The sequence below is a fragment of the Trichosurus vulpecula genome, chromosome 2, assembly GCF_011100635.1.
Source record: "Trichosurus vulpecula isolate mTriVul1 chromosome 2, mTriVul1.pri, whole genome shotgun sequence".
In the NCBI taxonomy this organism is placed as follows: domain Eukaryota; kingdom Metazoa; phylum Chordata; class Mammalia; order Diprotodontia; family Phalangeridae; genus Trichosurus; species Trichosurus vulpecula.
Window position 1 is genome coordinate 70,306,748 of NC_050574.1, and position 13,007 is coordinate 70,319,754.

At 51.3% G+C, this 13,007-nt stretch overlaps 2 protein-coding genes across 5 annotated transcripts; one reads left to right on the forward strand and one right to left on the reverse strand.

Annotated features, from left to right (window-relative positions):
• Nucleotides 1–259: 259 nt before the first annotated feature.
• TMEM54 (transmembrane protein 54) lies at nt 260–7,614 on the forward strand. 4 transcript variants are annotated; one of them, XM_036747308.1, is made up of 6 exons: nt 260–275; nt 1,554–1,747; nt 4,586–4,645; nt 5,243–5,332; nt 5,864–5,998; nt 7,540–7,614. In XM_036747308.1, exons 1-6 carry the CDS (start codon nt 260–262, stop codon nt 7,612–7,614), a joined length of 570 nt encoding a protein of 189 aa, XP_036603203.1. The 4 variants fall into 4 exon arrangements, with proteins under 4 accessions (XP_036603203.1, XP_036603201.1, XP_036603204.1 ...); XM_036747306.1 differs by having other exon boundaries at nt 4,586–4,644; nt 5,143–5,332; XM_036747309.1 differs by lacking the exon at nt 4,586–4,645.
• A 209-nt stretch (nt 7,615–7,823) lies between these two features.
• Nucleotides 7,824–12,433, reverse strand: HPCA (hippocalcin). The gene is made up of 3 exons (XM_036745538.1): nt 12,035–12,433; nt 9,213–9,318; nt 7,824–9,012 (listed from the first exon to the last, which is right to left on the reverse strand). The coding sequence occupies exons 1-3, from the start codon at nt 12,410–12,412 to the stop codon at nt 8,915–8,917; spliced, it is 582 nt and encodes a 193-aa protein (XP_036601433.1). The 5' UTR covers nt 12,413–12,433; the 3' UTR covers nt 7,824–8,914.
• Nucleotides 12,434–13,007: the final 574 nt, after the last annotated feature.

Genomic DNA, 13,007 nt, shown 5'->3' on the forward strand with positions numbered 1-13,007 from the left:
AGGGGGCGGGCTGATAGGAAGGGAAGGGAAGGGAAAGAAGGAAGGCCGGGCCAGAGCCTCAGCCTACAGAGGCGGGAAGAGGGTGCAGGCACTGGGGACATCCAGCCAGGCCACCCCCTTGGGCCGCTGGGGCTAGGCTGGGGCTTGGGAGCAGTGGTAGGAGGATGGACATGGGGCCTCTGGGAGGTCCCCGGGAAGAGGACCCTCACTAAGCCAGACCCCAGCAAGGAGCCTGGGACCCCTGCCTTTACGAACCACGATGTGTCTACAACTGGGTGAGCTCGCTCTTCTTGCCTGCCAGCCCTGAGGTGGGAGGGAGGGAGGGAGAGATTGTCATCCTGTCCTACTTACAACTACCGAGCTGGAGAGTCCCTCAGAAAGCCGGGACAAGTTGTCCTCCCTAAAAAAGCAAGGGGATGACTAGGTGGTCTCTGAGTCTCTGGCCCTGATATATCCTATGATCCAGTCTGAGCCCCCATTTTACAGATGGGGGAAATTGAGGCTCAGAGACAATAAAAGGCTTGCCCAAGAATCAGAACCCAGATCTCCCCAGCCAGGGGTGTTTGTTTTTCTTTCCCCAGCAACACCCACCAAGGGAACCCTTTAAAGTAGGAGTCCCAGATCCTCTCTCTCTCCTCAGCCTTCGTGTCTCCCAATACCCAAATGTGGTGGAAAGATCCCTGGACCTGGGAGTCAGGAGAGGTGACTTGCTAGTCCCTCCCTGCTCTACCATAAGCTGGCTGTGGGCCTCGGGAAAGCCCCTTCTTCCCTCCAGGTCTCCTTAAAACTAGGTCATCTCCAAGCTTCCGATCAGCAACGACTCTTTTCCCTAGCCCACCCCCTACTACCACCAGCTGGTGGTCCCTTGTAGGGAGCTTCCCTAGGGCCAGCCTCTCCCTCCTCCCCCAGCCCCAATGCACAAAGCCCCATAAAAGGCCTGGATTCTGACTTTTTCTGCTCAGATAAGGAGCAGGACTCCCCTGGTGGGCTGGGAAAGGAAAGGATGAATATTGCGTATCCTGAGGAAGGGCAGGTAAAAAATCACAGTCCCTCAGAGAGGGACAAATGCTGTCAGGGGTACAGGGAGCCCTTAGAAGGACGATCAACATATTCATTGGGACTTTTCAAACAAGACTCCCTCCTCTGGTCCAGGCCTCACCTTCCTCGTCTGTACAATGGGACTCAGAGATATCCCATCAGACAGGCAAGGTTGACATGGGATTGGATGTATGCTCCCCAACTTGAAAAGGGCCTGAGCCATTGTAAGGGGCATATCCTTGTCAGCTACCGGAATCTGGGCTCAGGTGGAACTGGAGGAGTTTGGCATGGATGTGATAACAAGGCTAGGCTACCAACAATAGCAAGAGGATGCCCCCTAGACCCTCTCCCCAGGGCTCAACGAACGAACAAAATATTAACCAACCAGGCTCTTCCTAAGAGCCATAGGGGAGATAGAGAAGAAGGTGGAAGGGAAGATGGGAACTGGTCCCCATGTTAGCACAGGGAGAAGCCAGGGTTCAGGGTGTTGCCTCCGTTGCCCTTCCTTCCTCCAGGTGGCCTGAGCTGCAGTGATTACAAGAAGATTTTGATGAAGACAGGCCTGGTGCTGCTGGTTCTGGGCCACATCGGTTTTATCACAGCTGCCTTACTGCATGGCACAGCCCTGCGCTATGTCACAGACACCCACGATGCCGTCTCGCTGCAGTATGCAGTCTCCAACATCCTCGCCGTCACCTCAGCCATCTTGGTACCTGCTGTCTGGCTCACCTTCCTAGGGAGAGGGGAATGTCGGGGGAGAGACCTCTGTTTGGCGGGAGGTGGCCATTGTCTACGTGCTCAGAGAGCAGAGGTTAAAGGTTGGAATGGTACTAAGTGCCAGCTGCAGCTAGGAGGTGGAGCTTAGATCTAAATCTTGGGGCATCTCGGCTAATTCCATCATTTTACTGAAAAGGAAACTGAGTCGTAGAAAGGTTAGGTGATGATACAAATCACTGTGTCAGTGTTAGCAGATACCCTAAACCAGGGGTTCTTAACCTGGACTCTGAGAACTTTTTTTTTTTTAAATTTTTGGAGGGGGGAAGGCAAGGCAGTTGGGGTTAAGTGACTTGCCCAAGGTCACACAGCTAGTAAGTGTTTTAAAATATTTTTGGTAGCTGTATTCTAATACAACTGTCTTCCTTTGTAATCCTATGTATTTTGTTTTGTGCATTTTAAAATATTATTCTGAGAAGGGTCTATAGGCTTCACCAGACTGCCTGAAGAGTCTAGGACACACACACACACACACACACACAGAGCTAAAAACCCTTGCCTTAAAGAGTTCCATTTCAGTCTTGTTCCTGGGGAACAACAGAAGACAAACCGTCCTTACCCCTGCCCAGCAAATAGGTGAGGAATTTGGGGGCAGAATGTCACATACATTGTCAGATGGACTTACTCTGCCTGTTGTTTTTGCTTAACTGTTTTTCTTTGTTACAAGGCAGGGTTCACTTTTGGGAACCTATGTCCAAGAATGACCAATAATTTTTTAAAGGATCATTAAAACATTTTTAGATAGGAAAAAAAACCCCAAAACATCCAGCCTGCCCCCTCCTCTCCATCCCTTCTTGGTTACACCTATTTTCAAGGGGCAACATGACATAGCAGATAGGACCAGAAAGATCTACCTTTGAATCCCAGCTCAGACTTTTAACTAGCTGTATGATCCTGGGCAAGTCACTTAACCTCTCTATGAGTCAGTTTCCTTTTCTGTAAAATGAGTGGGTAAGACTCAGTGATCTCTAAGGTCCTCTCCATCTCAAAATCTATGATACTATGATTCCTTGATTTACAAATGAGGCTTCTCTTAAATGATTAAGCAGCAACTAATCCTTATGCTCATGAAAGAAAAAAAATCAAAATCAAACATGCCTCCAGCACAAACAAGTAACTTCTATAAATGAAGGTTAGAGGGGAGAGAAGTAAATCCCGTGGAGGCTGGAGGCAGGAGCCAACAACAGCAGGGCTTCAAGTACTGGCTCAGTCATTTACCGATGGTCCACTACTTTAACCTTACATACACTGTGTGGCTTGGGGCAAATCACTTCCCTCTCTGGACTTTGATTTCCTCCACTATAAAATGAGGGGGATTGGAGACCCCTCCAGCTCTAGATTCTAGGATCTTATGAACCCAGATAGTAAACCTAGTGCCATAGGTTCTGAGAAGGGAGGGTTCAGTGGGGCTGAGGCTGGGGGCAGAAGACTTCCTTGAGAAGATGGCTTTTGAGCTGGGCCTTACAGGATGGGTAGAATTGGCATGGGCAGAGGGTAGGGTGGCATTATAGGCTGCAATGGGCCTTGGTGGAAAGGGGTACCCTCCTCCTTGAGGACAGGGACTGTCTTTTGCCTCTGCGTATCCTCAGCCCTTAGCATGATGCCTGACACATAGCAGGCACCAATTGATTGATTGATTGAGGGAGAAGGCCTATCTAGAGCTGGAGGGTCTCTGCCAGCAGAGAAGGATGTAAAGCTAGATTGAGTAGGGGCATTTGGATGGGAGGAAAGAGCCCCGAGGCCAGGAGACCAATCTAGGGCTGTTACAGATAGTCAAGGTGAGATTCAAGGAGGGTCTGGATGAGGGTGATCCCAGTGGGAGTCGAGAGGAAGGGTCAGATATAAAGACATTAAGAAATAAAGCAAGCAGCTGTGCTGCATAGAGCCCTAGATCTGGGGCCAGAAGTCCTGGGTTCAAATCTAGGCTCTGCTGTTTACTAGCTGTGTGACTTTGATCACATAACTCAGCTTCCCCTGGGCTTCTGTTTCTTCATCTTTTAAAAAAATATATAAATCTTGAAAAGCTAAATAAATAGGAATTATTGTGTAAGTTATTAATAGAACTCACAGAACTTGGAATAGTCTTACAATAGAATCCATTGCTCCTGGAAGAGTGGATGGGTGTGGGATTTGAGGAAAGAATTTTGTCCCAAATTCCAGGCCCTACTCCCATTTCCCACCCTCCTTAAACTGGCAGTAATGCATGTGCCCACACAGAAGGGTCACCTCAAGGCTAAGGTTCTTTACAGACTGTACCCTTGGTCTGGCTTGAGGTTCCAAAGAGATTGTCTTCTCATGGGCAAAAGATGGCATCGAGGTGGCACGGTGCTGGACTTGGAGTTAGGAACACCTGAGTTCAAATCTGGCCTCACTCACTTACTTATTTAGCTGTGGGACCCTGTGCAAATCACTTTACCTCTCTCAGCTCCAGTTTCCTTATCTGTAAAATGGGAATATGATAGCATCTACATCACAAGGCTGTTGTGAAGGTCGATGAGTTCACATATACAAAATACTTTGCAAACCTCAAAGCATTATGAAAATGCTCATTATTATTATTGTTAATTATTATTTTTAAAGGGCTTACATTGCTTTGGACCCCAGGGGCAAGAGAGGAAGCTCCTTGAGGGGGTGCCTCAAGGGTGGTCCTAGGAAAGTGACGGGTGCAGAAGGAGTGGCCCACAGCCTCCTGATCAGCCTCTCCCTCTGTCAGTGGCTGTGGGGAGACAGAGACAGAGGCCCTCCCCTCACTTCATGTCTTTTCTGTCCATAGATCATCGCCTGTGGGATCACAGTCATTGTGCTGTCCAGATACCTTTCCCTCACCTCCCTGGTATAGTAGCCCCTGGAAACCCAGACTGGGATGGGAGCGGGGAGCAAGAGGGAAACACGGGACCAGGCTAGGGCAGGACAGGTGAGGGGTGGGTCTAGCTACCCTCGTAGGGTAGGGCAGGAAGTTTGGGGACCATGTCACTGAGAAGAGTTGGGATCCCCCAGAGAATATCAGGGTGTTTGAGTACAAAGAAAATGAGAGTCTAGAGAACAGCCTTCTAGCACTTGTGACCTTGAGGGATCCCCCTCCCCATGTGTACCTGTTGGATTTGATGATGTCTATCCCATTCCCCTTAGCTGACAGTTCTAGTATGTTACGCACATATGTGCAAGTGCCTACATGCATTGCCCTGCCCTGATCATCTCGTGCTCTGAGCCTCCAAATACTGCTCACAGATGGTGGAAGGAAAGATGCCTCAGACTGCAGGTTGTGTGTGTTGGGGAAAGGGCTTTTCTCCGGCTGGTGCCCCCTCCCCACAAATGGACCTTTTCCCTCCAACGATGGACGGTGTTTGTTGCCAGTGTAACCAGCGCCCTCTTCTCCCTTGTCTGTTCCCTTGGCCTCCTGGCATCTATCGCCATCACCTTCGCCAACCAGGGCAGGTCACTGCTTGCCACCTGTTCCTTTGGGAACTCAGAGCTCCTCTCCCTGACGCCGGACTGTCCCTTTGACCCCACCCGAATCTATGTAAGTGACTGCCCATGATGGGACTCCCTGGGACACGTGACTCCCCTGGGGACCCTCTGCCTATCTGGGTAAATGACCATTAAGTTTAGAACTCCCCTTGATTTTCTCTTAGGTCCTATGTCCACCTTATGTGACACTCCCCCCCCCCATAGGGTCCTCCCTGAGGTGCCGGTCCACATAAATGTTCTCTGAGAGCAGGTTTCCCTGGAGGCCCTTACTGCCTTCTTAGACTTGTATGTAAGTGACCCCTTGAGTCTCGACTCCTGGACTGTCCTTTAAACTCCCCATGCACTTATGGAGGTGACTGTGGTGGGGCAGACTCCTGGCTGGTCCAGTCTCAATTCTCTCTGGCTCTGAGCTCACTCTGTGTGACTTTGAGGAACTCATATGCCTTCTTTGGCCCTCGGTAAAATGAGGGAGACCAGAGGGCCTGCAAGGTCCATTAGAGGTCTCTATCTATGATCCCTTCAGCTCTGGGCCTGGGTCCCTCAGGGTCACTCTTCTCACCCCATTCCTCCTCTCCTCCCACAGAGCTCCACCCTATGTCTCTGGGCTATCTCCTTGGCCCTTTGTGTGGCTGAAAGTGCCTTTGCTGTCCGGGCAGCCCAGCTCACTCACCAGCTGCTGGAACTGAGGCCCTGGTGGGGGAAGAGGAGTCAACATTTGGTAAGAACTCTCCCCACCACCCCTGCACTCCCATGCCCGCCCCTGTGCTAGGGCTGGGAGTCAGGACCCCTTGGCTTCTCTCCAGGAGCTGCCCAGGTGTGTGACCCTCAGCTGTCCAGCTGTGGTCACCCCTCATGCTTGACAGCTGCTTTCTTCCTGTTTATTTCCTTATCCGGCAGGGGGCAGGAGTCATTGTCCCCAGTGAACAAAGGTGAGAAAACCCGAGGCTTACTTAGCTAAGTATAGCATTTAGTTAAGTCACCCAACTAATCCTTAGAATTTAGGTCCCCTGAGGCCCTAGGCCATTACCCAAAAAAGGCAAGCGGCTTTCCTCAGCCAAGAACTCCATCCCCTATTAGCTAATAAAGGGAACTAGCCCTTTCCCATGGGACCTTGCCAGCTGTCTTGGGCCTGAGAGGAGAGAGATCAGCAGACAGAGGAGTGTTCCTAGAATTCTCAATGTTGGGAGAAACCTCAGAAACCATGGAGTTCAAGCCTCTTCTCTTCAGATAAGAAAATAAACTCCAGGCATGGGAGTGACTGCCCAGGTCCCCCTGTCAGTTAAAGATTGGAGTGTGAAAGAGAGAAGATGAGAAAAGAGAGGGTGTGTCTGGTGCTTTGGGGTCCTCAGAAGATGGCCCCTAGAAGGGGCCACACACCTCACAGGCCTCGAGATGAGGATTTTGGTAGTTACCTACTCCAGCCTTCCATTTTACAGATGAAGAAACTGAGGCCCAGAAGGATTATGACTTGTCCAAGCTCGGGTAGGAAGGAAGCATGACAAGGGGGTTGTGAATATAGGTCCTCTGACTCTGGGAGAGTTTTCTTCCCAGGGTACCATGTAGTTGTGGTCACCCACTAGAAAGCATCATTTCCGGCCTTTTCCTTTGGCCCCTGAAATCTAATTGGCAAGACTGACACACATCCAGAGAAGGCTGACCAGGAGGGGAATGGAGACTAGAAATAACCCAAGTGAGGAAAGATTACATGACCCCTCAGGTTTCCTCCAGATCTATGAAGTGGAGGTGTGTACACCTGTGTATACCTGAGGAAGACATGGTGGCTCTTTCCAGGCTGGGGAAGGGGTTAGTCTTGTTCTGCGTGGCCCCAGAGAACAGAAGTAGGAGCACAGAGGGGCGAGGGTGGGCAGAGTAATGAGGGGAAGCTTAACAATTAGAGGTTGTCTAAAATGAAATGCTTTGCCTTGGGAAGCAGTGGCTTCTCCATCATAGGAAGGCCTCAGTCAGAATCTGGATGACTCCTTGCCGGGGATCTCATAGAGAGTATTTCTGTAGATGCCCTTCCATTTTATGGCCCATTTCCAGATGAGGATTCCTGCTGGGAGGAAGGTTAGGGACAGAGCCCTCAGCCCAGCCCAAGCCTGTTTGCTACTACCTGTCCTCAGCCCCATTCACCCCTATCTAGCTTTGGCCATGTGTGCATGTGCGTGTGCATGTGTGTGTTCGAGGGCATGCTGCTGGGGGTGGATGGGGGAATATGCAGTGACCAACAATCAGAAAACTTCTTGATCTCCTTCACAGATCACAGAAAGCTCAAACCTTAGTGAGGGCCGAGATCTACTCAGCTGCTCCAGCTTGGAGCCAGTGCCCGTCTGAGAGACGAAGGACTTAGTTCCTGGAGCCCAGGAATCTTGGCCCCCTGTTGACCTGGAAAGGAACCCACCTTCCCCTGGGCAGACCTGTGATCCCCTCTCTTTGAAGAAACCAAGCAGGCATCTGAGAGCCTCCCCATCCCGCCCTGTGCCTGAAGCCTGCCTGCTCCCCAAGGCCACCACTTCCCAGCCCCTGGCCACTCTGGCCCAGGGCACGGCACTGAGACAAGACTTTATTCTGAAGTTATTAAAAAGAACAAAGTAATTCCAAGTGGATGCATGCTCAGAGGAGGGGGCGAGGACTGCTGACGCTGCCCCTGGGTCTGGGGGTGGGGGAGAGGTGAGGGGAATGTTCCGAGACACCCAGTTTTATGAGTAGGTCGGGGAAGGGAGTGGACAGGTCCTGGATGTCTGGGTGTGATAGGAGAGGGCCAGGGAGTGGGTAGACCCAGACCCACATCTGTGCGTGTACATATGGAAAAGTGCTCGGAGCAGGGCTGCCCCTGGGGGGAGGGGGCTCATGATTAGCTCCTTCCCACAATCCCCTTCCACCACCATCCCCCCCCACCCCCAAGCCAAAGCAGGAGAGACCAAGGCCTGGATAAGAATCCAGGGGGCTTGGGGGAGGGGGAACAGAATAAGTGCCAGTGCCATATGCCACTGGCACCTCCCCCCCAGAGCTCCTCCATCATCTCCAGCCCCCTCCACAGGCAGCTGCCTCAGCCTCCCTCGTCACTACCACCCCCACTTCTCTCGAGCTATATAGCTGGCTAGGCCTTATGTGGAATGGGAGGTGTCCTGCTCTTGGCCACGGATGGGGGACGTGGAGTTCCCTCGGATGGAGCAGTCTGTCCCCTTAGCTGAGAAGCCTCATGGACAGGGAAGATTCCTTGGGTATCAGGCCTCTCTAGCTGTCCTTGGACTGTGAGGGGAGGACCTGGGTGGGGGGAGAGGACAGCTCCTGGATGCATAGGGACACACTATCTTCCCCATTGCAAGTATGTCTACATGCCCAGCTCCTGCCCTTCGTATGTCCAACCACCCCAGGGTACTTGACCTGGTCAGAGACTGGGGAAGGAGGCAGATTCTACCCCCGCTATATGGAGATGGGGACCCAGGAATCTGGGGTAGGAGCAGGGGACAGCTTAGGCCCCACCCTAACCTGGGCTTTCCCAAAATCCAGTCTAGACACAAAGACATGGGAAGGGGAAGCTGTGGGAGATAGGAGTTGAAGACAGGGTAAGGCAGGGTCCCAGCCTGGCCCTCTACCCTTCCTTCTCCCCATCCCCCAGGAGGCCCCAGGCTCAAAACTGGGAGGTGCTGCTGGGGTCACACTGAAGCAGCCGGACGATGGATGGGTCGCTCTTGGCTCCTCTGATGAACTCCTCCAGGGACAGCTTCCCTGGAGGGGAGGACAGTGGTCAGTTTAGAGAGAACATCACGGGGGGGTGGGGCAGGGGCTGATTTGAGGGGAAGGCAGCAGTTTGTTGGTGGGAGAGGGGCAGGGAGTAGGGGGGGTCTTCCTGGACAGGAGAGGAGGGGCTTGGTAGGGGCCAGACTTTGGGCAGGGTTCCAGGGAGCCCCCACTCCCACGCCCCTCACCATCATTGTTTGTATCCATCTGACGGAAGATTTTCTCAGTCCGCTTCTCAGGGGTGGACTCATCCTCTGGCATCTTCATCACAGAAGACACCATCTTGTAAATGGCCTAGAGGTGAGGGGGTGAGCCAAGGGTCAGGAGGAAGGAGGGAGACTGATTGATCAGGGTGGGCCGGCTTGCTCTCCCCCAGTTTCTTCCTCCGCCTTGGCATAGCTTTGCACGGACATTATAGCAAGTGCTCCTGAAGTATTTGGGTCCAATTGACCTGGGCTAGTGACCTATGTGACCAGCAGGGGGTGCTCTGGACCAGGATCCCTTCCCTCCACCATCTCCTCAGAATGAGAGTACAAGACTGAGGATGAGGAGGCCTGGAATTGAAAGTATGGACGTCATTGCGTTGGGGAGAAAATCCCCCCTCCCCAATTTATGCAAAATAGATGTACATGAGCATCTGCTCTGGGAGTCCTCAGCTTGGGCAGTGGGGGGAGATAGGCCCCAGCAAGTAGAAATTATGCAAATGTATGCAAATAAACACATCAGGTGTCAGGTGTCAGGTTGGAGAGTCAGGAGCATAGGCAAGGCTGGTAAAGAGGGTTCAGCAACTGGAAGATCAAGGAGGAGATATTTTATACTAATTTATGCGAAATTATGCAAATGAGCACCAAGGGCAGGGCTTGGAGCTGTGTTGAGCCATGCTGGGAGGAGGCCACTGGAGAGGGATAGCTCCCCCTACACACACACACACACACACACACACACACACACACACGCACGCACATATGGACACACACTCACATATACACACACACGCGCGCACACACACACGCACATATGGACACACACTCACATATACACATACACACACGCACACACACATACACACACGCGCGCACACACACACGCACATATGGACACACACTCACATATACACATACACACACGCACACGCACACACGCACATATGGACACACACTCACATATACACATACACACACGCACACACACTATAGGGAAACAGATTCTTCCTTCAGTGAAAAGTGAAATGATCCCAAGGAATATCATGTTCAAGGGTATAGAGCTTAGACTCATGGAGAGAAGCTTGGAATTGACCTTAGATATTAATTAATAATTAACACCTAACATTTACAGAGCCCTTACTATGTGCCAGGCACGGGGCTAAGCGCTTTACAATTACTCATCCCTTTTGATCGCATTGTCCAATCTCCTCCTTTTCAGAGGAGGGAACTGAGGCACCGTGAATGAACAGCAGAGACCAAACTAGAGTCCGGGTCCCCTCCCTCCTAATCTTCGTAATTCTTTCTCCAATACCACACTATTTATCGGAGGGACGGTAAGGCTAAAAATCTGACTGAAACAAAGAGAACCTACAGGGGAGCATCTCATGAGAAGAGCCTAGAAAGGTAGATGGGGACCAATTGGTGGGATGCCGGGATTAGGAATTGTGGCTTTGATCGTAAGCCACCGAGAGGGCAGTGAAGTGATCCTCTGTGTCCCCATGGCACCCCAAAGCGTTCAGTCCCCTCCCCTCTATGCGCACCCGCTACCCCTCTAAAGTCTGGTTCTTTATCATGACCTTCCTGGATCACGGGGATAGTATTCAGCTATGCCGTCCCAGCTCCAGTCTCTCAACCCCGACAAGCCCACATTCACATGCTGCCATGGAACCTGCCAGACCAGTCTTCCTTGCATGCCCAGTAACCTTCGATAGCTCCCCATCGCTTCCACGGAGCTTGTCTCCCGTGCCTGTAACGTGCTCCCTCCTCACCTCTCCCTCTTAGGATCCTTAGCTCCGCTCGGGGTTCAGGTCAGATGCCCCCTCCTAGGGGAAGTCTTTCATGACTCCTCACCCCCACCCACTGTTGCTAGTGATTTCTCCCTCCTCAGATGATCTTACATTTATCTTGTTTAGCCTGTCACAGTCACGTCAGACTCTTCATGGCCCCATTTGGGGTTTTCTTGGCAAAGACACTGGAGTGGTTTGCCATCTCCCGTTCCTGCCCATTTTACAGATGAGGAAACTGAGGCAAACAGTGACTTGCCCAGGGTCACACAGCTAGTGTCTGAGGCCGGATTTGAACTTGCGAAGATGAGTCTTCCTGATTCCAAGCCCAGTGCTCCGTCCACTGCACCACATATTATATTCCCCTATAAAACGTAAGCTACTTGAAGGCAATTTTCATTTTTGCTTTTATATCCACAAGGCCTTATACATATTAGGCACTTAAATGCTGAATTGCTTAATAAAGTTCAGACACTTGTGTCTGGCATTCAAGGCCCTTCCAATTTGATATCACCCTGCCTTTCCATTATCTCATATTACTTCACACATACAAACTATGCTCCTAGAAAACTGAATTGACTCTCTCTGCACCTCTCCCCACCCCCCAACATAAAGAGCTTTTTCACCTTGGTGTCTCACCTACCCAATTCTCTAAGCCTGCAAAATCTCTTCCCTCCTCCTCCTCACCATCATCTTTCAAATCCCATTTCAAATACCACCTCCTCCAGGAAGCCCTGTCTGAATCCCCTGTTGGTAATAACCTTGCCTCCCAACCCTCACATAGCACTTTGTATTTCTCCAGGGCACTTGCGTCATGTTGTATATTAGAGCGATCTATTTGTGTCATGTCCCCCTACTAGAGACATTTTACATTTTTCTCTATATTTTGTATCTCCCTGGGCCCCACGGATACCCATAGGAGATGCTTATTAAATGTTGACTGAAGGAATGAATGAATGGATCGATTCTACCCTGCCAGGGCTGGTGGGAGGCCAAACGGGGTGGGGGGAGGCTGCACCATACCTGGACGATCTCCAGCATCTCCTCCCGGCTGATGTAGCCATTGCCATCCAGGTCATACATGCTGAAAGCCCACATGAGCTTCTGCTCCAGTTTCCCTCGAGAGGTGACACTGAGAGCGATGATGAACTCCCGAAAGTCGATGGTGCCGTCCCCGTTGGTGTCAAAGGTGCGGAAGACGTGCTCGGCAAACTTGGAGGCATCTCCGTAGGGGAAGAAATTGGCATAGATCTTCTTGAACTCCTCCACGTTGAGGATGCCTGTGGGGCAGTCTTTCAGGAAACCTTTGTACCACTCCTGCAGCTCCAGGTCAGAGAACTCCGTGTTTTCTCTTAGGTCCTGTAGCATCTCTGGGCGAAGCTTGCTGTTCTGCTTTCCCATGACAGCGGCGGTGGGACTCCAGAACCCCTGCTTGCATTCCACAGGAAGAGAAGGAAAGAGAGAGACATAGAAGGAGAGAGAGAGTGATGGGGGGAAAGCGACAGAGGCAGTCCCAGAGGCAGGGTTGAAAGCAGAGAGATGTAGACAGCAGCAGTCGTATCAACAGGGAGCCAATGAGGTGGCCAGGGACAAACGAGTGGATAGAGATAGAGGGATGTAGGGAGGCACAAAGAAATAATGACAGGGAATCAAAGAGACAGAGACAGAGACAGGGAGAGATGTACAGAGAGACAGACAGCAACAGCAATAAGAGGATTGAGTGAAACACAGAGGAGAGTGATGGGGAGCCAGAGAGAAAGAGACAGAAACAGAGAGACAGACAGTGATAGACAGGAGGATGAGGGAAAGCTCAGAGAAGTTGTAATGGGGCGCCAGAGAGACAGAAATAGGGAGAGACAAGGAGAGAGGGATGGAGACACAGTGATAGACGGGGGATAGAGGGAAGCACAGAAAACAGTGATAAGGAGTCAGAGGATGGGCAAAGATATAAGAATGGTTAGGGACAGGCATGGAGAGAGGGATGGAGACAAGGATA